Below are 25,715 nucleotides of genomic sequence, written 5' to 3'. Positions count from 1 at the left end.
ATCTAGAATTACCAAGGACCCTAAAATTGGCTCAGAAGGTGAAGCGTCTGCCTACAATGCGGGAGACCTGGGTTCAATCCCTGGGTTGGGAAGATCTGGAGAAGGAAATGGCAATCCACTCCAGTATTCTTGTCTGGAGAATCTCATGGGTGGAGGAACCTGGTAGGCTACAGTCCATGGGGTCACAAAGAGTCAGACATGACGGAGCAATGTTTACTTACTAAAAAGCAAATTTGAGTTTTAATATGATTTTACCCTATAAATACTGCATGGATCATACTGTTAGCACATAAGAGAACAAGGCACAAAGTGATCAATGAATGCTTGTTTTAAAAGATGATTTAAGGAAGGAACTTCCCTGACATTCCAGTGGTTAAGACTGCTCCCAATGCAGGGGGCACAAGTTGAAATGCAGGTTACATGCCATAGAGTGAGGCCAAAAAGAAAACAGTAATTTAAAGGAGTATCTTAAGTCTGGTTTTGCATTTTAACAAATATTGCCCAAAAGTGTTTGTTTTTTTTTTAATGGGAAATGCATGTTTATTCATCTACCATTTTACTAATAATCCAGTTTGTCGATGTTAAGATTTACAAAGTTGGCTGTAATCTCAGCTCTATGCCCTTTTACTCTTCTCAGAGTCCTGTTTCTATTCTTAGCCATAATCTGACTGAATACACACGAATTTTCCTTTTTTCTGAAACATCCCCAATTTTATTTTCTGTGAGAGGAAATCTGTCCTTTATAGTGTAGAAAACTAGCCATAGTGAAGCTGCTTTTGTTTCCTTAGAGGGTGAAAATGGAGCTTACCTCTTCCTTTCTACCTTTCCTCTCCCCTCTAAAGAGTGGATGGAACTCTTACCTTTTGTGTTTGAAGTAGAAGACAGAGACAGAAACTGTGTGTCAAAGCTGCAAAGACACGTGGTAACTAACAGCAGTCTGGAAAGCATCTGGCTGAAACAAGTAGCGTCTAGCCATCCTGGCTGCATGGTTGGTCAGCAGTTTCCAGCACTTGCAGACACTGCCAAGTGATTTCACATGCCTTATTTCACGTGATTGTCACAACCACCTAGAAAGGTAGAGCAGGAAACTGAGACACAGAGAAGGCACGTTGCAGAGCTACTAACGCCCAGAGGTTGGATTTGAACGGAGATCGTCAAAGCTTCAGTTCTTTCTCTGTCATCAATCTCCCCGGAGCTGGGCCCGGGTCCTGATGCTGAGCACCCAAAGCGCGCACACCTGCGCCGGAGCAGGACAAGCCAGCCAATGAGGAAACCGCATCCAGGAGGCGGGACGGAGAAGTTGCCAATGACAGAACCTGCCCCCAGAGAGATGCGGCTAATGAGGGCCTCGTGCCGAAGAGGGACTGCTGCTTGTCCAATAAGAAGCTGTGACCAGCGAGGCTGGAAGGCGGAACAGCCAGCTGGGCGCTGGGGCGGGGCGGGGAGCCCAGCGCCAACCCGCCAGTGCCCGAGCCCCGGCGTGCTGCCCCCATCGCTGCCCGCCATGGCCCACGCTGCCCGGCTCCTCGCCGCGCTGGCCGCGCTCCTCGCTGCCGCCGCTACAGGCGATGCCCGGCCCAGTAAAATCGGTGCGGGAAGGACTGGGTGGGGTGCAGATCTGGGAGGGCTGCGAGGGAAAAGGGTTGTCAGCCGGGAGCAGCTGGATGGGGGAAGGGGAAGGCAGCTGGACGAGGGGAGGGGTCCTCGGGAGAGGAGCTGGGTGGAGAAGAGCCGAGGCACTGGGACTGGGAAAGGAAGGGGACCGCAGTAGGCAAGGTGCTGATGGGGAGGGAGGCGTGGGCCTGTGTCCAGGGCTACCTGGGGCAGAAAAGAGCCTTGGGGCAGGACTGGTCACTGGTCTCACCAGAAGGTTCAGGGGCATTGAGCATCTGCCCTCGACCTGGCTCTTTGCCAGGTGCCCCCAAGACTCTGGCCTGTCTGGATGATGTCATTCACACAGGTTTATTGAGGGTCGTCTGTGTAGCAGGCACTGGTCCATAGTTCCTGTCCGGAGGAGGAGAGACTGCACAATACAAGGAAGTTAGTGCTAAGGCTGAGAAAGACTGAATATACACACCGTCTTTGTGGGCTCTGGGAGGGCTTCCTAGAAGCAACATCTAAGCCAAAAACCTCATGGAGGGTAGGAGAGACAGAACCCATGGTAAGTCCTCTGGGGACAGATTTGCTGAATGACAAAATGAGGAATGTTTCACAGCAGTCTTCTTAGTTATTTGCTTTTTTTTTTTTCTTCAACATTTTATGTTGAAAATTTTCAAACCTAGACCAAAGTTAAAAGACTTACACATTGATCATCTCTTTACCCAGCACCTAGATTCTGCTGTTAAGAAACTGCTACTATATTTGCTTTATCACAGACCTATCACATGTCCATTAATCCATCTTACATTTTAATGCTTTTCAAAATAAATTGCAGACATCAGGACATACTGCTAAATACTTCATCATGTATATAACTAACATTCCATATTTGTTTATACTCTTTTCCTCTTAACATTTGTCATTTTAACTCAATATGAATCAAAGATTTTCAAGTCCCTCATATATCAGATTTCTGTAGGCAGAGATTCTGGGTTTCTGGTGTGGGAGAGGAGTGACTCTCATTGGGAGGGAGGGCTGCCCCATGGGAGTGCCACAGACATAATGGGGCCAGTGCAGTGCTAAGGTCTGCATTACCAAACCCCAGCTCAGGCCATAAAGGATTAAGACAGGCTGAAGGGTGCCAGAAATCAATTTAGGACTGACATTTAGGGGTTTCAGAGGAGAGAGAATCCTGAGAGTGAAGTGGATAGAGAAGGCCTGATGAAGGAGATGGATTTGGAGCCAGGCTTTGAAGGATGGGGAAGAATGTGGCAGGCAAGGTCTTGATGTGCAGGGCTCCCACATCTCTTGAGAAAGAGCATGATGCAGCAGAGCATGGCATTTCCCAGTGACCACTGAGGAAGGGGCAGGACCTCCTCACAGCTCAACTATTTCTGCCAACGCAGAACTTGCTGCCTGCCTCATTCCAGCTGGCCCTACCCATCTCCCCCAGGCATCATCAAGGCAAGAGATTTGGCAATGCCAAGCTTCCTGCAACTTTCTTGATTTTCCTCAGTGCTCTGATAAGAGCCTCTGTGCATCCTCGGTGGCTTGGACCCTACCCACAATGGGAATGAGGAGCTTCCTGTTAAGATGGTGTAAGCCTCAGGCTGCTTCGTGATAAAATCTGAACACCTCGGTGTGGCATCGGACCCTTTAAATTCCCCTGTAATTCCACCCGGGCCTGCTTATGCTGTTCTCTCTGCGGAGAATGGGTTTCTGCTCAGTGGTAAAACCCACTGTCCTCCAGGATCCCGATCTACATTGCTACAGGGCCTTCTCAATTTCATTCATTCTATGTCCAGCAAATCTTACCACAGACTAGAGAGCAGGTGTCAGGTCATTGGTGTTGAAGGAGCCAGTTCTTAGTGAGGTGAGGTCTCCTGCTTCCCTATAGCCTTTAGGCAGCTTCCAGGTCTTGTGATAACAATTTCTCTTGGGGGGGGGGGGAAGATAATTCAGGGCTTTGTCAAAAATGGAAAGGGTGGGAAGCACTTGGTTTAAAAGGTTAAAGGGTATCCTTTGAAGCGACTTTGTAAACACTGAGAATAAGGAAGTAATTTGTTCTTTCAAAATGCAATAGTGACCTCTACTGCCTGCCAGAATCTGGGGACATAGGGACCTGCCCTCAGTCCTTGACAGATCACTTGAGTAGTGTCCCACAGACCAGGCCAGGGTAAGAAGAGTATGCTGTGGGAATATGCAGGAGGGACAGTTGTCTTAGGCAGGTCAGGCCAGCCAGCTAAGAATGACATATAAGGGCCACAGAGGTCAGCAAGGCAAAGGATAACAGAGTGTTTCTGACAAAGGGAACGACGTGGGCAAAGGCACAGGCATGACAGGGCGAAGTCTCTGTTCTACAGCAAAAGAAGCTGAGGCAGGGGACTAACCTGGCGGTCCAGTGGTTGAGATTCTGTGCTTCCATTACAGAGGGCACGAGTTCTATCCCCGGTCAAGGAATTAAGATCCCATATGCTGCATGGAATGGCCAAAAAAAGAAATTGAGGCAGACAAGAAGGTGGAGTGTTGCAAGGCTGAGGCAGAACATGGAATAAGTAAATGGAGACCAGATCATAAAGAACCTTGTAGTTTTACCTTCTTGACAAGAGTTAGTAGTCTTAGGGTCCAACAGGGGTGTGTGTGTGTGTGTGCTCAGTTGTATCCAATTCTTTGCAACCCCATGGACTGTAGCCCACCAGGCTCCTCTGTCCATGGAGTTATCCAAGCAAGAATACTGGAGTGGGTTTTGCCATTTCCTCCTCCAGGGGATCTTCCTGATCCAGGGATCAAACCTGCGTCTCTTGTACCTCCTACATTGGCAGGCAAATCCTTGACTACTGCGCCACCTGGAAAGCCCAGCATGGGTCTAGTAAAGACAAATCTCCTTCTCTTTGGTAGGTTACTGACTGTCGGGTGAGAAGAAAGCTGTGTCTTAGATACCTGGTGGGCAAAACCTGGGTAGCATGGCTGTCCAGCTCAGTAGCTTCACAGCTGCTTCACTATCCTCTCAGTGCTGTGTAATGATAAGTATCTGTTGGTCAGTGGTACCTAGCAGCACCTCAGAGCCCTGACCAGTAACACGCTTTTCTCAGTGACTTGGATCAGAATATTGATGGTATATGAACTAAGTTTGCAACTAACTAAGGAAAGAAGAAGGAGACGTAAAGACAGTGGGCAAGACCAAAAAAGATGTCAAAAAACTGAAACTATAACAAGAGTCCAAAGTGGAATAGAGTGCCCTATATGGTGATGAGTTATCTGTCACAGGGTGAATTCCAGGCTTGGCAAATGTGGATGTGGAAATGACTTAAGTGTCAGGTGAGAAGTTGCAATAGATCAAGGGTTGGCTGAATTCTTAAGTTAAAGGCCAGAGAGTAAATACTTTAGGCTGTGCTTACAGCCTCTGTTCCAACTTTACTCAACTCTGCCTGGCATGAGAGAGCCATAGCCAATAAGCTAAAGAAAGGGCATGGTTCCATTCCAATAAAGCTTCAGCTTGCAAAAACAGAAATCTGCCTTTATTTGGCTCTCAGACTGTAGTTTGCCAACCTGGATTAAGGACTGGATTCCTAATACTAATCTAATTACCTGGCAGTGACCAGGTATTCACCAATTCATAATAAAATATCCCTGGTGACTCAGATGATAAAGAATCTGCGTGCAATGTGAGAGACCTGAGTTCAATCCCTGGGTTGGAAAGATCCCCTAGAAAAGGGAACAGTATTCTGGCCTGGAGAATTCCATGGACAGAGCAGCCTGGCAGGCTACATACAGTTCATGGGGTTGCAAAGAGTCGGACACCACTGAGTGACTTTCACTTTGACTTTCAATGAGTTTGTATAAAGCTAGATTTATTCCCTTAAATAAATTTTGAGATTCTTCCCTGCCCCTTTGCTGCTGACTTGTTTTTTTCTTTATAAAATAAGGGTTATAGTAGGTGGTAGTTTGCAGGTTGTACTTCGCTGTTTATTGATAGCTTTACTGTCTGGCGAATTCCATAGATGGAGGAGCCTAGCAGGCTACAGTTCATGAGGTTCCAAAGAGTTGGGTCGGAAATGACTGAGCAGCTAACACTTTACTAAGCACCAGTCTACAGATTTCGTTTTTGAGATGTTAGAAGCCTGTGAGAGGCGAGTACCTAGGAAACCACCAGCCCAGGAGACTGAGAAGGAGTGACCCACAGTCTCATGCCCCTGCTCTGTCTCTCCCCATGCCTGCCTCCTGGGCCTGATGACAGCTGTGGTTGGAGCTGGAATCGGGGGCTCTGCTGTGACCCACTTCCTCCAACAGCACTTTGGCCCCAGGGTGCAGATCGACGTGTTCGAGAAGGGGACCGTGGGCGGCCGCCTAGCCACCATCTCCGTCAACAAGCAGCACTATGAGAGCGGCGCTGCCTCCTTTCACTCCCTGAGCCTCCACATGCAGGGTTTCGTCAAGCAGCTGGGTGAGTGCACCATCCTGAGCTGGCAGCAGCCCTCGGGCCCTTCCCAGGTGACCCTGATGGTCAAGGCCAGAAGGTCATGTAGCCCAATCTCCTCATTTTACAGATGGAGCAGCTGAGACCAGAGAGGGGAAGGAACTTGCCTGAGGTTACACAGTGAGTTAGTTGCAGAGCCAGGATTAGAATTCAGGTTTGACAGCCCCACCCCCAGACTAGTTTTTTCCCCCATCAGTTTACTGCTTCTCAATAATCTATAATCAGAATGGCTTCCACATGCTGTGTGCTTGCCAAGCACCTGGCGTCCTTCTGGGTCATACATAGACATTACCTCTAACCCTCCTACCAGCCTGCAAGATGGGTGCTGTATCTCCTCCCAAGGAAACTGAGGCTCATACACCTGGGCTAAGGCCCTACAGCTAATAAGTGAGAGAGCTGTGATTCAACCCCAGCAGCATCTGTCAAAACCACAAATATATATACCACTGGATGCAGAAATTCCACTTCTCAGAAGTGATCCTGTAAGTGTGCTCACAGATGTACAGAGCAGCAGACGTACAGGGTTACTCATTACAGCACTGTTTGTAATAGTCAAAAGTTGAAAATATCCTACCTGCCCATCCACTAGGATCTGAGACTAAATATTGTTTAAGCACACAGCAGACTATTCAGTAGCCAAGTCCTATATGCCCAGGTATAGGACACTCTTAAGATGCACATGTCAGTAAGGTGCAGGCTAGACCCGGGTTCAGTCCCTGGGTCGGGAAGATCCCCTGGAGAAGGAAATGGTAACCCACTCCAGTATTCTTGCCTGGAGAATCCCATGGACGGAGAAGCCTTGTAGGCTACAGTCCACGGGGTCGCAAAGAGTCGGACACGACTGAGCCACGGAACAGAACGGAACGGAACGGAACTGTGTATATTAATAGTATGTGGGGGTGGGTGGAGGGAGAGACAGCTCACAGATGTGTACACATTTATTTATAAGTGTTGGCACAAAATATCTCTAGAAGGATGATGAAGGAATATACTTACTGGTTGCCTCTGGGTAGGGTAACTTTGTGGTTTAAGGACAGGAATAAGAGAGAAAGAAAGAAAAACCCATGACTTAGGGCAGGCCCTATAATCTCTAAGCCTCACCTTCTATCCATCCATCTTTACCTGGGGGGTACTGACTCTTGTTCTGCCTCTCCCGAGACTGTGAGAGGAGGAAGTGAGATCCGAAGCTCCAATGCTCTGGCAGTTGTAGAGTGCAGGTGGTTGTCAGGAGCTGTGGTTTCTTCCTTGTGGCCTTGGTGCCCCGGGCCACCATCCCAGAGCAAGCCCTGTGGCTCTCAGCCCCTAGACGATCCAGGATGACGCCTCAATCTCCCTCACTCATGGCTGAGTGGATCCCTGTCAGAAAAACATATAAAACGGAATACGAGCTTAATTTTCATTTCTCTGTTGACTAGCCGGGCCAGACAGCTCCCCAGCACACTGTTTACTGTTGCTGAACAAGCAGCACAGATGCAGCAAGCATACTGTCACATTCCCTTTAGTGGAGCCATCCTTCTGGGTGGCCCTGAATTTAAGCTTCCGGCATTGCCAGGTCCCCCTGGGGTTCAGGGGGGCCTCTGTAGGGGACCTAAGGGCCTCTCCCTTGTCTCCTCAGGGCTGCGGCACCGGCGCGAGGTGGGAGGCAGGAGCGCCATCTTCAATGGGGAGAACTTCGTGCTGGAGGAGACAGACTGGTACCTGCTGAACCTCTTCCGCCTCTGGTGGCACTACGGCATCAGCTTCCTGAGACTGCAGATGTGGGTGGAGGAGGTCATGGAGAAGTTCATGAGGTAGGGCTGGGCAGAGCCTTGGGGAGGGCCTTCCAGAGGGAGAGAGGAAAAGAGGTGCAGAAGGAACCAACTTGACTGCAGATTGTCAAAATGGAAAAGGCACTCACTGGGTGCGAGAATTCCACCCAGGTTCTGAGCACACCCCCAGCATCAGGAAGGGACTTACTTTAGTACAGCGGTACTTGGTCTCTCGTGTTGTCACACTGGCATCCTCTTTCCCTTGGCGAAACTGGTAAATAACAGCATGGGTGGCAGGACTTCCCTGGTGGTCCAGTGGTTAAGACTCTGTGTTCCTAGTGCAAGGGTCATGGGTTTGATCCCCGGTCAGGGAACTAAAATTCCCACATCCCTTGTGCTCTGGCCAAAAAAAAAAAACCATGGGTTGCAAACTCAGCCACCATCAAGGGCCTACCTGGGATATGAATAAGTGAAGCAGTTTAGTGAAAGGGAAGGATACAGAGTGAGGGGTCCTGAAGAGCCAGGCCCCATCGGAATGGACAGCTCACTCTCTGCTCAAACCCCTTGTGGCCATGTGGGAATGCCAGCCTCACAAGGCAAATTCCAGTTTTTCAAAAGAAACTGGAAATCCAATTGTGAGATTAGTTTTTCAATGCATACAAACCAGTTCATCTTACAAGGCAAATAAGACATATCTGCAGGCCACAAGCAACCTGTGGACCACCATTTACAAACTCTTCTGTCCTCCAGGTCTGTCTAGAATAAAACACCTCTCTTTACCAGTTATCTCCTCATGTCCCAGCCCCCTCCCCATCAACTCCAAATAAGAAGGATAAGTATCCTGTTGTCACTCTGTCTACCCCTCATAGTCTACTCACTCACCAGGCTGGTCCCCAGCTCTCCCTGACAGTCAGTCCTTCCAAAGGTTCTCCCTGTTTCCTGGCCTAGGTGCAGAGACTTCAGGGCCAGACACTTGTTCATGGCCTCCAGGCCACCTTCCTGGTTTCTGGCACTTCTCTGCTCTTCCCACTCCTGTAACTATGCTTTTTATGGCACTTCTTCCTTGTACTCTCTGGGATCCCCAGTTAGTTCTTCACTTCTCTTTCCTCTTTCTTATACGTTTCTCGCTTGTCAATTTTATCCAACCCCCCAGCACCAAGTTCTCCATTTTGTGGGAGACTCCATTTTGTGGGGGCTCTACCCGTGAGCCCCAGTTTCCCCTTAAGTTCCAGACCCACGACCTAAGCAGTTTCTAACTGCTTTCTGGACACCTCCATTTGGGCTTCTTGTCAACAACCAAACCCGGCACATTTACAGAACAGCCCGAGGAGAAGCAACATTCCAAAGGCCACCATCCAAAAGTTCATCAGCTGATGGCTCCAGGCAAATGCCAGTCCTCGAGGTGGGGAGAGTCGTGGGGGAAGAAGATATTAGCGAGGGGGTGAGTGGGAGCCTCGTTGGACCGAGCCACCGGGGAGGACAGGCCAAGCTAGCAGAGAGGGTGACAACTTTGGCATAAGGCAGCTGCCATGGGGTCCAGTGTGGTCCTAGAACCCAGGGAAGAGCTGTTGTTGCTGGAGAGGGGATATGTCAGTGGGGGCGGGCCTGGCCCACTGCTTGGCAATCCCAGCTGAGTGGGAAGAGGCCTGCAGCCTCATCAGGGAGTGGCTTGAGAGGTGATATGATTGTCATTCAGAGGAGCCACCATGTGAAGCCAGGTTCTGGTGAGATCCAAAGTGTTTGCCCTTCCCTCTGGGCTGTCCCTCCAGGTGGGGCGGGCCTACCATAGCCTGCAAATAGGCCAAAGGTAACCTAACAAGCTTCCTCTCCCACCCCTACATGGAGAGGAGGGGTAGGCCCCCAGGTGCAGTGACCCAGCGGCAGGTGGTCAGCAGAAAGGCCTTTCTGCACAAGGGCTCTGGGTCGACATGTCTCCCAGGATCTACAAGTACCAGGCCCACGGTTATGCCTTCTCGGGTGTGGAGGAACTGCTCTACTCGCTGGGGGAATCCGCCTTCGTCAACATGACCCAGCGCTCCGTGGCTGAGTCCCTGCTCCAGGTGGGCGTCACCCAGCGCTTTATCGATGACGTAGTCTCCGCCGTCCTGCGGGCCAGCTACAGCCAGTCAGCTGCGATGCCCGCCTTTGCTGGTGAGCCTCCAGCCCTCAGCCTGCCCATCTGCCCTTCCCCAGCCCTCCCTGTAATAACCTTACATTTACCCGACTCAGTACATGACATCACCCCAACACCCTTTGATTCTGGCATCCATCCTCTCAGTTGGCAGGAGATTGTGTTCACCTCACTTCACAGAGAAAGGGAAGCTCAGATCTCAGGTCTGGGGTGTTTCTGCCACTCCTGTTTGGATTGGTTTCATAATCTGCCCCTCTAAGGCCTCTGGGCTCCTGGGTATCCACTTATTAAAGCACCGCATCTTCCCTACTCATTACTGGGGTGGGCGGGCACATATATCACCCACCATCTCCCAGCACAGGACACAGATCTGCCCAAGAGAGACATCAGGACACATCTTCCCCAAGGTGTGGTGACTATTCTGAAAGACACAGTAGGATTTTATTGGGGCGGTGGAGGGCCGGGGAGGGGCATTCAAGGCCAAGGAACTACACAGGCACTCACTGGCCTGCTTGGCTGGGTTCTTCTCCTCTCCTGCCTCCTGACAGGGACGGCCCAGGCTCAGTCCCGTGTCCCCTTCAAATGACACCTGATTCAAATGTCAACTACGCAGCCTCCTTGGTGAGCTCAGCCAGTCTTGGGGCTTCCGCTCCACCCACCTGACTCCCAAACATGACCTCTAGCCCAGACCTGTCTCCAGAACTGCAAGCTCATGTGTCAGCCGTCACCCTTGTGTCCACACAAGGAAAGGCTAATGGGCGTCTCAGACTCAGCGCATCCAAACCTGAGCTTCTGATCTTTCCCCTCAAGCCTGCCCCTCCCAACCTCCCCATAGTTTGGCTGGTAATTACTCCTCTCGGTTGCTCCAGCCAAAACCTTGAATCATTGCTTTCTCTCATATCCTTTGTGTCATATGTCAGGAAATCCCATCTGCTTTACCTTCCATGTATACCTAGAATCTGACTGCTTCCTAGCAGTGCCTCTTCCTTGGTCTAAGCACTGGCATCCTTCACCAGGATTGCTACAAGTCCCCTACCAGGTCCCCCACCCTCTGCCCACTCCCTGGCCCCTCCAAGCTCAACACATCACCCAGATGATCCTTTTAAAACAAAAGACAGATCCTGACAGGCCTGCGTGTAAGACTGTAATGGCTCCTACTTTCCTTCAAGGAAAATCCAAAGTCCTTCCAGTGGTCTGCAGGGCCCTATGTGGTCTAGGCCTCACCGTCTCACCACTCACACACCCCAGACCAGCCACTCTGGTCTCCTTGCCATGTCTCCAGCGTCCCAGGAACACTCCCACCTTGAGGCTTTCACGTGGCCATCCCTCTCCCTGGAGGAATCTTCCTGGAGACGCAGTCATAGTACACTCTTGCTTCCCATGTCTCTGTGAAGATGTTGCCTTTTCATCGAAGCTGCCTAACCTGTCCCAGCCCCAGCAGTCCCAGTCCCCTTGCCCTGCCAGTATCATCTTCTAGCAGGCTACTGAATCGACATATTTTATCTCCTGCCACTAGAATGCAGGCTTCCCAATGGGAATCTGTCCCCTTTGTTTACTGAGATATCCTTACAACAGTGCTGACCATCATAGGCACTCAGACCATTTTTGCTAAATAAATGAATGAAAGGGTTTATAATTAACAAGTACCTCCCACATGCCCAGGATACTCTTCCTCTGGCCGCTGCTAGCTCCTTCCCAGCCTTCTAGTCCTGCCTAGTGTCCCCTCAGCGAGATGACCCTGTTCACTCTTCCAGCATCTTGTAGGTATCCTTTGAGATATAATTCCGATGCTGGGAAAGGTTGGGGGCGGGAGGAGAAGGGGACGACTGAGAATGAGATGGCTGGATGGCATCACCGACTCTGTGGACATGAGTTTGAGTGAACTCCGGGAGTTGGTGATGGACAGGGAGGCCTGGCGTGCTGTGATTCATGGGGTCGCGGAGAGTCGGACACAACTGAGCGACTGAACTGATCACACAGTGCATGCATTTAAAATGTAGGAGTCAATGGCTTTCAGAACATTCAGAGTTGTGTCTCCATCTGGCTTCCCTGGTGACACAGCAATAGAATTCACCTGCTAATGCAGGAGCAATGGGTTCAATCCCTGGGTCGGGAATATCCCCTGGAGGAGGAAATGGCAACCCACTCTAGAATTCTTGCTGGAAAAAAAAATCCCATGGACAGAGGAGCCTGGTGGGCTATGGTCCACACAGTCGCAAAGAGCCAGACATGAACCCTGAATGTTCTGAAAGCCATTGACTCCTACATGAGCAACTGAGCATGCACACACATACACCTGTATCTCCATCACCACAATCAATTTGAGAACATTTTCACTGCCCTCAAAACTCATCCCTATAGCCATCAGTTCCCCCAACATCCCCTAGCCTTCCAGCCCTAGGCAACCACAAATCTGCTCTGTGTTTCTACGGATTTGCCCATTCTGGTCAGTCTATTTAAATAGACTCATACAATCTGTGGTCTTCTATAGTGGCTCTTACACTGAGCATAATGTTTTTACAACATTGTGAATTCTATTGTATTTATTTCTGTGTATTGTCTCTCCATGCGGGAGTTGGGAGGAGTCTTGACCTGGGACAGAGGCCTGGGTAGGATGGTGCTGGACTCTCCAGCCCCACTGCCTAGAGGTTGAGAAGCCACTGGTCGCCCTCCCTCCCCCTTTGCCCAGGAGCCATGTCTCTAGCCGGGGCCCAAGGTAGCTTGTGGTCTGTGGAGGGAGGCAACAAGCTGGTTTGTTCTGGTCTGCTGAAGCTCACCAAGGCCAACGTGATCCATGCCACGGTGACCACTGTGACCCTGCAGCCAACAGGTAAGTAGACAGAGCAGGGGCCATGACACACAGACAGTGAACCCTTCCACCTTCTCTATCCCTAAAACTCCTCTGCTGGGGTGCAGTTCCGAGCACTGCCAAGTGACACCAGAGGGCACTGTTGTCCTGATTCAAATGTCAGAGCCAGAAAGCAGATTTGCCTTCATCTAGCCCCATTCATCACTTTCACTTTTCACTTTCACGCATTGGAGAAGGAAATGGCAACCCACTCCAGTGTTCTTGCCTGGAGAATCCCAGGGACAGGGGAGCCTGTGGGCTTCTGTCTATGGGGTCACACAGTCGGACACGACTGAAGTGACTTAGCAGCAGCAGCAGCAGCCCCATTCATTTGACCACTGAGCACTCAGCCACAGCCTTGCCCACGTTCCCTAGCTAGCCATAGCCAGAGAAAGAGCTTGGGTTTCCTGATCCCAGTCCAGGGCTCGCCCTGCCACCATACCAGCATGGAAAAACTGACACGGCAGCTGGACTGCATGGCTGCACCCAGGGTCTTGTCCCCTCGGTGCTGGGCCTCAGACGGCAGATAAGTGGGTAGAAGCCAAGAAAGAAGTTGACTTTTGTGTTCTCTTCTCTCTCCGTCCAGAGGGGAAACCCTTATATCGGGTCAGGTATGAGAATGAGGCGGGCACGGGCTCTGACAACTATGACATAGTGGTCATCGCCACCCCCCTGCACCTAGACAACAGCAGCACCATTGCCTTTGAAGGATTTGACCCGCCCATCGATGTCGTCCAGGGCTCTTTCCAGCCCACCGTCGTCTCCTTGGTCCATGGCTACCTCAACTCTTCCTACTTTGGCTTCCCTGACCCTAAGCTTTTCCCCTTTGCCAACATCCTTACCACAGATTTCCCCAGCTTCTTCTGCGCCCTGGACAACATCTGTCCCGTCAACATCTCAGCCAGCTTCCGGCGGAAGCAGCCTCAGGAGGCCGCTGTTTGGCGAGTCCAGTCCCCCCAGCCCCTCCTCCGGTCCCAGCTGAAGACCCTCTTTCGCTCCTATTACTCAGTCCAGACGGCTGAGTGGCAGGCCCACCCCGTCCACAGCCCCCACACCCCACTCCCACGGTTCACACTGCACGACCAGCTCTTCCACCTCAATGCCCTGGAGTGGGCAGCCAGCTCTGTGGAGGTGACGGCTGTGGCTGCCAAGAACGTGGCACTGCTGGCTTTCAACCGCTGGTACCAGGACCTAGACAAGATTGACCAAAAGGATTTGATGCACAAGGTGAAGACCGAGCTGTGAGGGCTCTGGGGAGAGCTGGAAATGTCCCGCCTCTGCTGAAGAAGGACTCCCTTCACAACAGCCAAGGTCGTATGAGCCACGTGCACCCACAGAGTCCTTCTCTGACCTTCCTGTGGGGAGTGTCCTTTCCCTGCAGTGTGGGTCCCGGTGGCCCACTCTCTGCCTTTCCATCTTCAGGATTCTCACAGTGGTTGTTTTTGAAGGGGGAGAGTAAGAGAAGGGGAAGAACATTCAAGCCAATGTATTCACTTATTTATTTTTTTTTTTAAGAAGAAATAAAAACCCATCTTAAGCTGCTTCTGACTTTGTTTTCTCAGTAGAAGACAGTGATAACTGTGGTAGGGAGTATAAGGCAGAGAACTTCGAATCCAGTTTCTTTATTGTCTACTCCCAACGGGTACCTAAGGAACACCTCCAATGAAACATATGTAACCAGATGGTTACAAATAGAGGGAAGATGAGGAAACATAAATAAGACAGGATAATCAGTTCAATTCAGTTCAGTTCAGTCGCTCAGTCGTGTCCGACTCTCCGCGACCTCATGAATCATAGCACTCCAGGCCTCCCTGTCCATCACCAACTCCCGGAGTCTCCTATTTATGTCAGGCTTCCTAGATGCAAGTACCTAGTTAAGAACTTTAACTAGACACCATCCAAGTTTTTAAACAACAGTGCATTTGGAGGAGATGCCTGGAAGGATACAAGGAAGAAATGGTTACCCCAGCAGAGCTGGCAGCCTAGCTCTGAGCCTCCTGGCAACCAGTGGCAAAAGGGAAACATACCAGGCTGTAGGAAGAGGAACACTTTTTTCCTTGGCAACTGGAAGAAATTACCATTCTGTCCATTAAGAGTCTTGTCTTATAAGAAGACAAGTTCCCAGCTGGTAGAAGGCAGTTGTACCTCACCCCCAAATATCTACCCAGAAGAGAAAAGGGAGGAAAGATGGTGCTGTGATGAAGTTTGTTGGAGACTGGATGTCCAAGTCCTATCCAGACCAGCTAAACCTGGTTCCAAGGAGGGCCCAGATCCCCATGAGGATACCACACTGCCAAATGACATTGGCATTGTAAATTCCTAACAGGAAGAGTCCCAGAGATCATCCCGCTAACTTCCCTCCTTTTGTAGAAATGGAGATAAAAGCCCAAAGTGAGGAATGAATTTGCCCATTCTCTTGATGAATTCATAGAACTTAAATCCAGAGCTTCTCCTTAAAAGTTAACTGAGTTCAGTATAGGACAAAATACCCTTCAAGGCGGCAGAGGCCCAAATTTGTCTGAAGTTGCTTTTACTACGCGGAAGTGATGGTAGTGAAAGAGATGGTGACTTTGAAGTGCACATAGCATGTACTCATTGGTCATTATAAGAAATAGGAAGCTGACACATCAGTAAGAATACTTTTGGTTGTGGCAGTAGTAAAAAACCAAACCCAAACTAGCCTAAGCAATAAAAGGGTCTTATTAAAGTCCAGGCACAGGGCAGGCATTGAGTGTAGTGCAATGCCAGCGTCATCACTTCTTTTGTGGTCAGAGATGGCCACCAACAGCTCCCAGGGCCATAGGGTCTTCTATCACAATCCCTGAAGCAGAGTCTGGGCTCTCGACTCACTGGGCCCCTAATGAACCAATTCCTGTGGTCAAATGCAGATGGCTTAGGACTTAGCTACTGGACCAGCACCTGGGACACAAGGGATGAGATTAAACTAATCAGCTTAGAACAGCCCTGAGGAAGAGGTGATCTCCAGAATACAAGATCAGAGGGGTGGAAAGGGTGCTGGAGAGAGGTCAGCCAAATGCAGGATAGGGCTGTTCCATCCCCCTCCTCTCAGGTCTGGTGAAATCTACATGCAGTGATTTCTTGTCAAGCCCTGTGTTTGAAATAAGGATGCTGTGGGCTGTCGTGGTGTAAATGATGACCACTGGTACTGGGCTGGAGGACCAAGGCCAATACCAGACTTGTCCCTATTAACCCTCGCACCCCTCAGGGTATGTGCACAGAAGAGCCCAACCAGGGCAGATTTACTTGATCCTCAGCCTGATCGCAGTGTGGCTCGCTGGTCCCCAGAAACTTCCTTTGTCTGGGTAGGCAGGCCTGAACAGCTCAGAACAAAAATAGGCCAAGATGCCTAAGCTACCTGCTTCCACAAGCCCAAACGTGATAGCTGGATCCCACTACCTCTCTGCCTATAAGGAAAAGCCAGAGATTCCTGAAGGCAGCAGAAGGGAGTGTGGAAACCAGCAGGAAGCCTAGGCCTCAGAGCCCACCCTAGCCTTCCTAGCCCAGGAAAGAGGCCCGCATGGGCCCACAGTTCTCTGGGAGAAGACAGCATTTGCAAAGACAGAGCCCTACAACCTACCAAATGAAACAGCAAAGAGGTCACACCACCTCAGTAGTCCTGGGTGCAACATTGTTGTGACAGACTTTGCAACCCCATGGACTGCAGCACACCCTGCAGGCTTCCCTGTCCTCCACCATCTCCCAGAGTTTGCTCAAACTTGTGTCTATTGAGTCAGTGATACAATCTAACCATCTCATCCTTTGTCAACCCCTCTCTGTCAGCCCAAGCGCACTAGGCCAGGCTCCTAAGTCACAGAATGGTAAAACCAGAGAAGACCCTGGAGATCCCTAAATCCCACTGCTTGCTTCACAATTGAGAAAACTGAAGCCCAGAAAAAGGAAAAGGCAACATCCATATAAAATCAAGGAGTGTTCATTGAGCACCAGGCTCCGTGTGTCTGATGTTCTCATAGGAGGAGGACAGCCATTCACACCCACATTAGAAGTTTCCTCACCCAATCCCTGTGCCCTGGGCACCCTGGGGGGCTCCTAGGCCCTTACCCCACAAAAAGGCCTTGGAACCCCCTCATGTGCTGCTGAAGTCTTAAGGCCTGGAGAGCAGACTGCAGGGACCACAGGGAAGAGCCACCCCCAGGGAGGAGAAGCGGCTGCTGAAGGCATCAGCACGTGCTGGCATGTGAAGTCTATTTTCCATGTGTCTGGAACCAGGCCGAAGCTTCCTAGGGTAATTTTAACCAGTATCCACTCTAGAACAATACCAAAAAAGGTAAGTTACTTGCCAGGCACATACCTAACCACTGCCCTTTCATGAATTAAACCCTGAAAACATTCAGAACGAAGGCTGCTTTAGGCGCTGAAGTTTGAGCAGCCAAGTATTCTACATTGGCGGTTGGCTGTCTTCTTGAAATTAACTCTAAAGTGCCAGCTATTCTTACCTTCAGAAAACACCGCCTGAGCCCCTCAGCTGTCTTCAGAGAGGGTAGGTATTTTTAGCCCCTAGAACAGCTGATTTAGGATTTGCTGCAGGGGCTAGGAGGGCACAGGAGGATTGGATTGCAAGGGTCTAATGGGTGGGGTTGGGGGAGGGATTAGCATCCAGGGGTTAGAAGCCAGCAGGGGCTTTAGGACAAGTCAGCCCATACAGCCTTTTTTTTTTTTTACCTTTTTGACTGTACCCCACAGCATGTGGAATTTTAATTCTCCGACCAGGGATTGAACCCACACCCCCTGCATTGGAAGGCAGAGTTTAACCACTGGACTGCCAGGGAAGTCCCCACACTGCATTTTTGATCAGCAAAGATTCTTGGTATAAGCCAGCAGTTCTCAAAATGTGGTCCCCATACCAGCAGCATCAGCATCACCTGGGAACCACTGCATTAGAAACACCAAGTCTCAGTCCCCTGCCCCCTGCCCCCACCTGCCACCCCCCTCCGCCCACCCCGGCCAGCAGCAAGGGCTTGTTTGCAGTGGCCCTTGACTTCACTAGGGAGAATCAGCCCTTGTTCACTCCTAGATAGGTTTCTACTAACAAAGCTCCAATAATGTGACTGAAATAAAGGTTTATAAATGCAAAGAAAGTATCTGACTGTCCTAAATGGTAGAAAGGACTTCCTAGGCGACTCAGATGGTAAAGAATCTGCCTGCAATGTAGGAGACCCAGGTTCAATCCCTGGGTTGGAAAGGTCCCCTGGAGAAGGGAATGGCAACCTACTCTAGTATTCTTGCCTGGAAAATTCCAAGGACAGAGGAACCTGGCAGGCTATAGTCCATGAGGTTGCAAAGAGTCAGACACGACTGAGCGACTAACACTTAAATGGCATAAATGAATGTACAGTTTTTGTAATAACCCATCTCAGTGTTGAAGAACTCTGGGTGACAGAAAATCTTCCTCCACATTGATTGAAATCTACCTCCCACCCAGTTTTGGCTTCAGAGCCACAAGGAGCAAACCCAAGGTCTTGCTTTACAAAAGACAGCCTTTACTTTTCATCGGGTGAAAAGGGGGTGAAAAGGGAGGGCTGTCTCAGAAGATGCAGGTACAGCCCACGGCGATGGTCTCCATGACCGCGCGCTGGCGGCAGGGCCCGGTGCGTGGCGGCAGCGGGCAGAGGCGGCGACGCACAGGCACCTGGCTGAACACGGGCACGCTCACCATGCTGCGGTCCTCCTGCATGGTGAAGGGGTTCACACAGCCCAGGCACAAGCACCGCGCCTCCGGCAGGTCTGCAGGAATGCGGCTGGGGTCATGGTTGATGCTGTGGGAAGGCAGGAGACAGCACAGGGCAGAAAGAAGGAAGATCGTGGGAAGGACAAACCGACACCCACCACCATGCCCCTGCCTTTCCTAGCCCAGGTTTCGACCACACGGCAAGCATGTGCCACGTGGAGGACAGGCAGTGAACTTGTGGGCCCGCAGCGTCGGCACTGCCCGGGAGCTTGTTAGAAATGCAGAACCTCCCCCTACCCTAAACCTCCTGAATCAGAGCCTACATACTCATAAGACCCCAAGAAGGTCAAGGGCACAGCAAAGTAGAAGCCCGGCTTCAGAGGGTCTTTACAGACCCTTTCAGTTGCCACATTCCAGGTATGGGAGCCACTAGCAACATGGGGTTGTTCGAGCTTAAAATAATCAAAACTAGCTCCTCAGTGACACTAGCTGCACTCTAAGCACTCAGGAGCCACATGAGGCTAGTGGCTACCACACTGGACTTTACACTGGCACAGAAAGTTCTATGAACATACTGTTCTAGAGTCTCAAGATATAAATTGTGTGGCTAAAAACCTTCGACCTGGGTTCGTGAGTGAGGACCCCTCAGGGTCAGTCCTTTTCCTTATTATTTAATCAACCCGTATACACGTGGCCCCTTCTGTGTGCCAGGTGCTGTGCTGGGAAGTGAAGCTACAACCAAGGTAAGACACCAATGCTGTCCCCTAGGGGCAGGGCGTCTTGATTCCCAAGCCCAGCAGGTGTGTCCTAACCATGTGGAGATGTAGAAAATGCCACTTGCTGGGCCTTGTCCCTGGAGATTTTGATTGGATGGGGCGTGAGAATCCTTAGATGATTCTGATACAGGCACTGGGATGGTCCCATCTAGCATGAGAGATGGATGTGCACACAGTCAACTCAGCACTGTCTAAAAGTGCTGTAACTAGAGGTGTGTACAAGACACTCTGAGCTGGAGGACATGGAGTTAGGGGGAGGCCCTTCAGGCCCTTCACTGGAGACTTGGAGAATATAACATCAGTGCCTGGCATAGATATCTCATTTCATAACAAGTCAGTGAAGTAGATACTACCATCACCTCCACTTATAGTTGGGGAATCTGAGGCTCAGAGAGGCTAAACAACTTGCCCAAAGCCACACAGCCAGTAAAAGGCAGAGCCAGGATGCAAACCAAAGCCTCTGAACCCAAAGTCTTCACTCTTGACAGGGAGAGTGGGCAGAGCATCCCCTCCAGCCCCTAACACAAAGCTTTCCCACGGCTGCCTGGCCTACCTGTAGCCCCAGGGTGACAGGCTCCTCTTGTTGGACAGCCACAGCTGCAGGTTGACCTCGCACTTCCTCCTGGCCGGCTCGGAGCTGTTCCTCAGCTGGGCCACCATCTCCCCCAGGTTCCTCTCATATTCCTCCATGCGGGCATAGGGCTTTGCCCGGGACACCAGGTCCAGTGGCAACTGGTGAGGCCCAGGGGCCAGGGTCCCAGGCCGCCCTGGCCCCTTTCTCTTGCCTTTGGTGTTCCTGGGCTGGCCCAGCCCCAGGAAGATGGAGATGGTGAGAAGGAACAGCTGGGGAGGAAGGCCACAGGTCAAAGATGGGAGAGACAGGTCACTGCCTAGGCCAAGACTCAGGGCACAAGGAAGGAGGAGGGAAGACGAAAGGCCTCTAGGGGAGCCACCTTTCAAGCCCTGGCCTAGTCCCACCAGCCCACCACACCTGTATTGATACGTGTGCATGTTGCATTCATCACTAAATCCTGTTGCACCTCTTAAAAACCTCCCCACCCATCCACTTCTCTACCTGCACCAACCTGTCACTTTCCCGGACAGCTCAGCAGCCTCCTACCTGGTACTACATATCTCCCCATCTCCCCCTGGCTCCTTCTGATCAGTTCTCCATACCTGCCCAACGATGGGTTGGAATGCCAACCTACTAACATCACCTCCCCAGGCCAGACCTGTGCTGTGTTCTCCCTCCTCAAATCACACCTGGTTTCCTCTTGCACCCATGCTTCAGCCTCAGGCCTTCTCTCGAACCTTCCTCTCCTCGCACAAGGACTTTGCACAGGCTGCTTCCTGCAGTCACCCCGCATGTCTTGGCTCCAGTGTCACTTCCTTAGGGAGGCCTCTGTGGACCTCCTTGGGCTCTCAGCAGCCCCTGCCTTCTTCATGACTGCCATCTTCCAGTGTACGTGTGAGCCTTTCACAAGTCAGGCCCCTACTAAGCACAGGCTCCATGAAAGCCAGCGCACTATCCGTTTCCACATACAGCCTTGTCCCCCATGTCTGCACGGTACTGGGCACTTAGTATTCAGTGAACATTCGCTGAGTGAATGAATGCCTGTCACCACCCCTGCCCATCTGTAGCTTGCAGTCTGGGAAGGAAAACAGATGGTGAACAAGAAACAAGCACCTAAGTCTCACTAGCAGCAGTGTGAGGATGGGACCACCCGGCATGCGGTCAGAGACAAGCAGGGCCACCCGCTTAGCCTGGTGGCAGTGGGGTTGTCTTGCAAAACCTTTTTGGAGAAGGGGGCATGTCAGTGAGGTTTGAAGAATAAGACAGAGGCAGATGCGGGCAGAGAGAGCCTAAAAATGATATGGAAGTGGGGGAGGGAACCATCTGAGAGGAAGTTTCAGTGGCTTAAAACTTTGCTGAAAGGAAACAGTGGGGCTGAAATAGAGTGGACGGGAGGTGAGGGCAGGGGATGAAGTTGGTGATGTGTGCAGGTCACGGCCAAAGACCCCTGATGAACTCCATGACACTGGTTCTCTGCTCCTCCACGCCCCAACCATCTGCCTTCCCGACCCCTTGTCCACCCCCACCCGCCGCTGTCCACCTCTCCCTGCACAAGCAGCATCAGGAAAGCCTCTCATTCACACGGAAGAGGACCTGGGTGCCCAGCAGAACGCAGACTCCACAGGAAGCTGGGAGAGGAGGGCCAGGACTTGGGTGGGAGCCAGGGCTGGTCAGAAGGGAGAAGCCTCCAGAGGGGACTTCATCTCCTCCCTGAGCCTAGCCAGGCTCCTACCTGCCCTGTATCCCTCACCCCGCCATCCGTGTGGCCCATGCTGATCTCTCCTGCCTACCCAGACAGTCTTGACCCTTGCAAACAAGTTTCAGCAGAGCCCCTCTTGGTAGAACCATTTCTTGGCACCAAATCCATGACAGATTCAAGTCACTGGTACAGAAAGACGTCTCCCTAACAATAGGCTTTCTCATCTGAGCTTCTCACATGGCATTCTTAAACCCTGGCTCTCCACTCAGAGAAATTCAGAAGAGAACCCATCTCTCTCCATCCGTTTATAGATGGGAAACAGAGAAACAGGACCTGCCCAAGGTCACATAGGCTGGATCTCAGGACACAGAGACTCTGGAAAAACCCCGATAACCGAGATTGCCAAGATCTCCTCAGTTGCCTTTGGCCTGAAAGGGCCTTGGTGCAGTGGGGCTGCGCCCAGCCCAGGAGCCGGAGCCGCTGGCCATAGCTGCAGGCTCTGAGACCAGTCTCTGTTTCTCTCTCGTCCTGGGGGACAGGACAGAGGGAGAACTCGCCTCTGCAGATTCCAAGCCAAACAGAGACGGCCGTTAATCAATGGAGAAGAAGTAAAGAAACACTCAGGCCCTAAAAAGGAGTGGGGGTGGGGTGGGGAATCGCCACGTACCAGGTTATGCGGCCAGTCCATCCCGCGAGCCAGGCGATCAGCCTGCAGCTGCCGCCCGCCTGGAACCCCAGATGCCTCCGCCACGAGAATGGCAGCAACAGGACTCAGCGCAGCAATTATAGCTCATCAGGGGGTTGCCGGGGGAGTGGGTGGGTGGGCTCGTCATCGCCTGGGAACCTTGGGCTCCCAGCTGGCGGGCCTGGCACAGTGGCAGGCGGTGAGGGGCGTGGGGGCAGGCCAGGAGCCGGGCTGAGGTGCCCAAGGGCTGTTGACTGAGGGACAATGCCCTGTGTGTCTGGTGGGGCTCTGGCGGGTGGCACCTCCGCCTGTGGCCTGAGGCCGGCCGCCCAGCCAGCACCCACAGGGCCACCTAAGACAATCAGCTTCGTTAGTTTGGGGGATGGCAAGGGGGCGAGGGCAGAGGAGGCTGTCCAACAGGCTGTCCATGGGTCAGGACAGCAAATGTTCTCGGAGCATGCTGCCCAGGAGCAGGACACAGGCCCCATCTCCCAGGGAGACAGCCTCAGGCACTGCAGCCTCAGCCAGCCCAGGCGAGCTCAGAGGCCCTCGGCACAACATAGTTCCCCGGCAGGGAAACTGAGGCCAGAGTGAAGAAGGGACTTGTCTAGGATTATATAGTGAGTGAGGGATGCCAAAACTGGGGTTTATACCTGGTCTCTGGGCAGGGCTTTATCCACCCCCCGGGCTGCTTTTCTTGGCATATTTTCTGCACGGTTCCAGCCTGCTATGAACACATTTCTGAATCTGTGTGCTCTCACGAGGGCCAAGTCCATGAGGTCCGTGAGGACTTGATGGCTGGTTGTCCCGGCCTTCTGGACGCAATGCTCCCCCTCATGTAGAGAAGGTCTCCACTCCAAAGGCCTGTCCCTGCGTGGCTGCTTGTGACTTCCATCCTCTCTCAGCCTCAGTTTCCGTCTCTGTAAAATGGGAGCTGTGCCCAGGAATCAGTGGTGGCCTGGCCCATTTCTCCTGGAAATCTTTCTCATTTCCCCTGTGTCTAGAACAACCTCTAGGGGTTGTTACTAGGAGTAAGGGAATTAAGCCACATTAAACAGCTGACACAGTGCCTGGCATGTAGTATGTGCTTAATAAACACAGCTGTTTATTATGAAGACTATCACTGTACAATAATAGTGCAATCGTTCTTGGGAACATTAGCTGTTCTATTTAGCATCAGGGCAAGCAGAGTTCTCATGGCCCAGCCAACTCTCCTTTCTACCTCTTTGGGCCCTCCTGGCTGAGAGCTTTGGACCTCACGGGTTCTGGCCAAAATTTCATGAGCTTAGGTAACCCCAGGGTCCTCTTGTCTGGGAATCATGTGCTGGATGGACTTGGTCTGGGTCTCTCCCCTCAAGTGAATAGCCCAGCTGACTATGAGCAAGTGAGCTCCCCTGAGGAAGAGGTGAAAGGGGGTGTGAAGAGGACAGGGGAGGGGAACAGAGAACAGGCTCCAGGGCGACACCGTCCTGTTTGGGGCCACTCTTGGCCATTTACAGGAATCGCCTAGGGGAAGAACGCAGGCTGCAAGGCACTCCTGAATGTCACAAGATTAATCTGTCCGGGGAAGGTTTCCACAGCATAACTGAGAAGCTGGCTGAGGCTCGAGCTCATGAGAGATACCACCATATTTGGTCAAATACTAGACAGGGCTCTATTCTATCGCTGGAAACTCCAGAGGGAGGGGGACTCTGAAAATACCTCCTCAAGCAACAAAGGCCCCCAGTCCCACCCCAGGCTGCCCCAGCCCCAACACCACTGTCCTTTGGACGTGTGAAACAGCCAGCATGAGGAGGCAAAGGATGGGGGCAAGCTGGTTGTAACCTGTGCAGCCTTCTTGCTGCCCTTCTGCTGCTGCTGCTGCTGGGGTCCCACAGACATGCAGCTGGGGGGCCCCTCCCTGCATCCACAGAAAGGGAGAAATTAAAAGATGAGGATTGGGCTACAAGGGAGTTCCTCAGCTTCTCAGGACCCCTGAAACCACCACACTCTTCTTCCCTGCCAGCAACACACACTGTGGGCTTCCATCTCCCAAAGACAGGGCTTGGCTGCCTCAGCTTCCAACTTCACACAGATTCCAGGGTCCCAGCTCCAGAGTTCTAATGAGGCAGCCCCAGGAATCTGCACCTTACCAAGGCCCCAGTCAGGGAACTACAGGGCTCCTCACCCATCACCTGCCCCATCACCATTCTACCACAGTGTGACCAAGGCCCAGGGAGGGACAGGCCTTACCCAAGTTCACACAGCATGTTGGTGCAAAGCTGGGTAAGGCTGGTTCAAGCACAATTTATCCTCCTAATTCTTAAGCAGGGGGCCTGGATTCAATCCCTGGTCAGGGAACTAGATCCCACGGGCCACAACTAAGACCTGATGCAGGCAAATAAATAAATTCAAATATTTTTTTTAAAAGACAGAGAACCTAGGAGCCAGGCCAGTCCCTCTGGTGGCCCCAGAGAGGGGAGGGGGGTCTGTGGATACTCAAGCAGGTACAGTGAGGGGTCAAGGATGGGCCCAGTCACCATCACTGGGTTTCCCATTCCTGGGCCAGCTCAAGCCAGGAAGCAGGCCCGTTCTTCCAACTTTGGTTTCTAGAAACCACTGAGAAGTCATCAGACCTGAAGGATATCCCGAGGATGAACCCTGGCTGACCACTGAGGGACCTTACCCTGCAGGTCAGAGCCAGGCCTGAAGGAGGCGTGGTAACAGAGCCCCCACAGAGCCCCCTGAGGTCTTCTCTCACAGTCAGTGATCAACACAGGGGAATGCGGGAAGGGCTACGTGGGCTGCAGGGCAAGGGGCAGGAAATGGTCGTGCTCAGAGCTACTAGGTCCCTCGAAGGCTGCCCAGCTAGAAGCAGTTCTGTACTCACCACCAGGTGGCACCACCAGAAAGCCAGATGTCCCCAAGGAGCAGGCAAACCCTGGCAGAACTTTTCACCCCAGCCATTCCTTTTCCCTAGATGAAAACAAAGGAACCAGGTAAATAAAAGTCTTGTGCCTACCCATGGCCGCCAGAGCAACCCTAGCGCTGATGAGGACCAGTGCCCGGGATACCTTCTACATCAGAGCAGGAACTGCATGACACTCAACCAGCCAGGAGTGAGGGGGCAGGGGCCGGGTGGTGGCTCTGTCTGCTGTGTGAGTGACTGCCTTTACTTGCAGCACCTACCATGTATTAGGCCCCAGGCCTCTGGCACCAGGACAACGTAATCTTCAGGAAAACAATAAGTAATAATAACTGCTGCTTAATTCTACTTACTTAGACCACCTGCATGCATGCATGCTCAGCCGCTCAGTCACGTCCAGCTCTTGCAACCCCATGAACAGTAGCCCATCAGGCTCCTCGGTCCATGGGATGTCCCAGGCAAGAATACTGGAGTGGGTTGCCATTTCTTCCTCCACTTAGACCACCTAGTACAGTGATAAGTCTTTCATGTGCATTGCTTTTTGTGGTTGGTTGGTTGTTTTTAAT

The 25,715-nt window shown here is 51.7% G+C and overlaps 2 protein-coding genes across 4 annotated transcripts; one reads left to right on the top strand and one right to left on the bottom strand.

Annotated features, from left to right (window-relative positions):
• Positions 1 to 1,423: 1,423 nt before the first annotated feature.
• On the top strand, positions 1,424 to 14,345 carry PCYOX1L (prenylcysteine oxidase 1 like). 2 transcript variants are annotated; one of them, XM_088838568.1, is made up of 6 exons: positions 1,424 to 1,589; positions 5,837 to 6,043; positions 7,692 to 7,866; positions 9,764 to 9,975; positions 12,645 to 12,785; positions 13,651 to 14,345. In XM_088838568.1, the coding sequence occupies exons 1-6, from the start codon at positions 1,505 to 1,507 to the stop codon at positions 14,046 to 14,048; spliced, it is 1,218 nt and encodes a 405-aa protein (XP_088694694.1). In that variant the 5' UTR covers positions 1,424 to 1,504; the 3' UTR covers positions 14,049 to 14,345. The 2 variants fall into 2 exon arrangements, with proteins under 2 accessions (XP_088694694.1, XP_055287122.1); XM_055431147.2 differs by having other exon boundaries at positions 1,425 to 1,589; positions 13,390 to 14,345.
• A 3,977-nt stretch (positions 14,346 to 18,322) lies between these two features.
• IL17B (interleukin 17B) lies at positions 18,323 to 23,051 on the bottom strand. 2 transcript variants are annotated; one of them, XM_088838361.1, is made up of 3 exons: positions 22,898 to 23,051; positions 19,840 to 20,129; positions 18,323 to 18,598 (listed from the first exon to the last, which is right to left on the bottom strand). In XM_088838361.1, the coding sequence occupies exons 1-3, from the start codon at positions 23,018 to 23,020 to the stop codon at positions 18,367 to 18,369; spliced, it is 645 nt and encodes a 214-aa protein (XP_088694487.1). In that variant the 5' UTR covers positions 23,021 to 23,051; the 3' UTR covers positions 18,323 to 18,366. The 2 variants fall into 2 exon arrangements, with proteins under 2 accessions (XP_088694487.1, XP_055285598.1); XM_055429623.1 differs by lacking the exon at positions 22,898 to 23,051 and adding an exon at positions 22,227 to 22,300.
• Between the last annotated feature and the right edge of the window lie 2,664 nt (positions 23,052 to 25,715).

This window comes from Moschus berezovskii, chromosome 8, assembly GCF_049115385.1.
Source record: "Moschus berezovskii isolate FMDL1 chromosome 8, NW_MosBer_1.0, whole genome shotgun sequence".
In the NCBI taxonomy this organism is placed as follows: Eukaryota; Metazoa; Chordata; class Mammalia; order Artiodactyla; family Moschidae; genus Moschus; species Moschus berezovskii.
This window is presented reverse-complemented; position numbering and strand designations above follow the sequence as displayed.

What these genes read in the sequence shown, in the direction of transcription:
- PCYOX1L (XM_055431147.2), top strand. Translation starts at nt 1,505, where the DNA reads ATGGCCCACGCTGCCCGGCTCCTCGCCGCGCTGGCCGCGCTCCTCGCT. An exon ending in GTCATGGAGAAGTTCATGAG is followed by an intron (nt 7,867 to 9,763) that starts GTAGGGCTGGGC and finishes CATGTCTCCCAG; the next exon opens with GATCTACAAGTACCAGGCCC. An exon ending in TGCGATGCCCGCCTTTGCTG is followed by an intron (nt 9,976 to 12,644) that starts GTGAGCCTCCAG and finishes CCCTTTGCCCAG; the next exon opens with GAGCCATGTCTCTAGCCGGG.
- IL17B (XM_088838361.1), bottom strand. Translation starts at nt 23,020, where the DNA reads ATGGACTTGGCCCTCGTGAGAGCACACAGATTCAGAAATGTGTTCATA. An exon ending in AAGCCCTGCCCAGAGACCAG is followed by an intron (nt 20,130 to 22,897) that starts GTATAAACCCCA and finishes CTTCCTCCCCAG; the next exon opens with CTGTTCCTTCTCACCATCTC. An exon ending in CTGTCACCCTGGGGCTACAG is followed by an intron (nt 18,599 to 19,839) that starts GTAGGCCAGGCA and finishes GCCTTCCCACAG; the next exon opens with CATCAACCATGACCCCAGCC.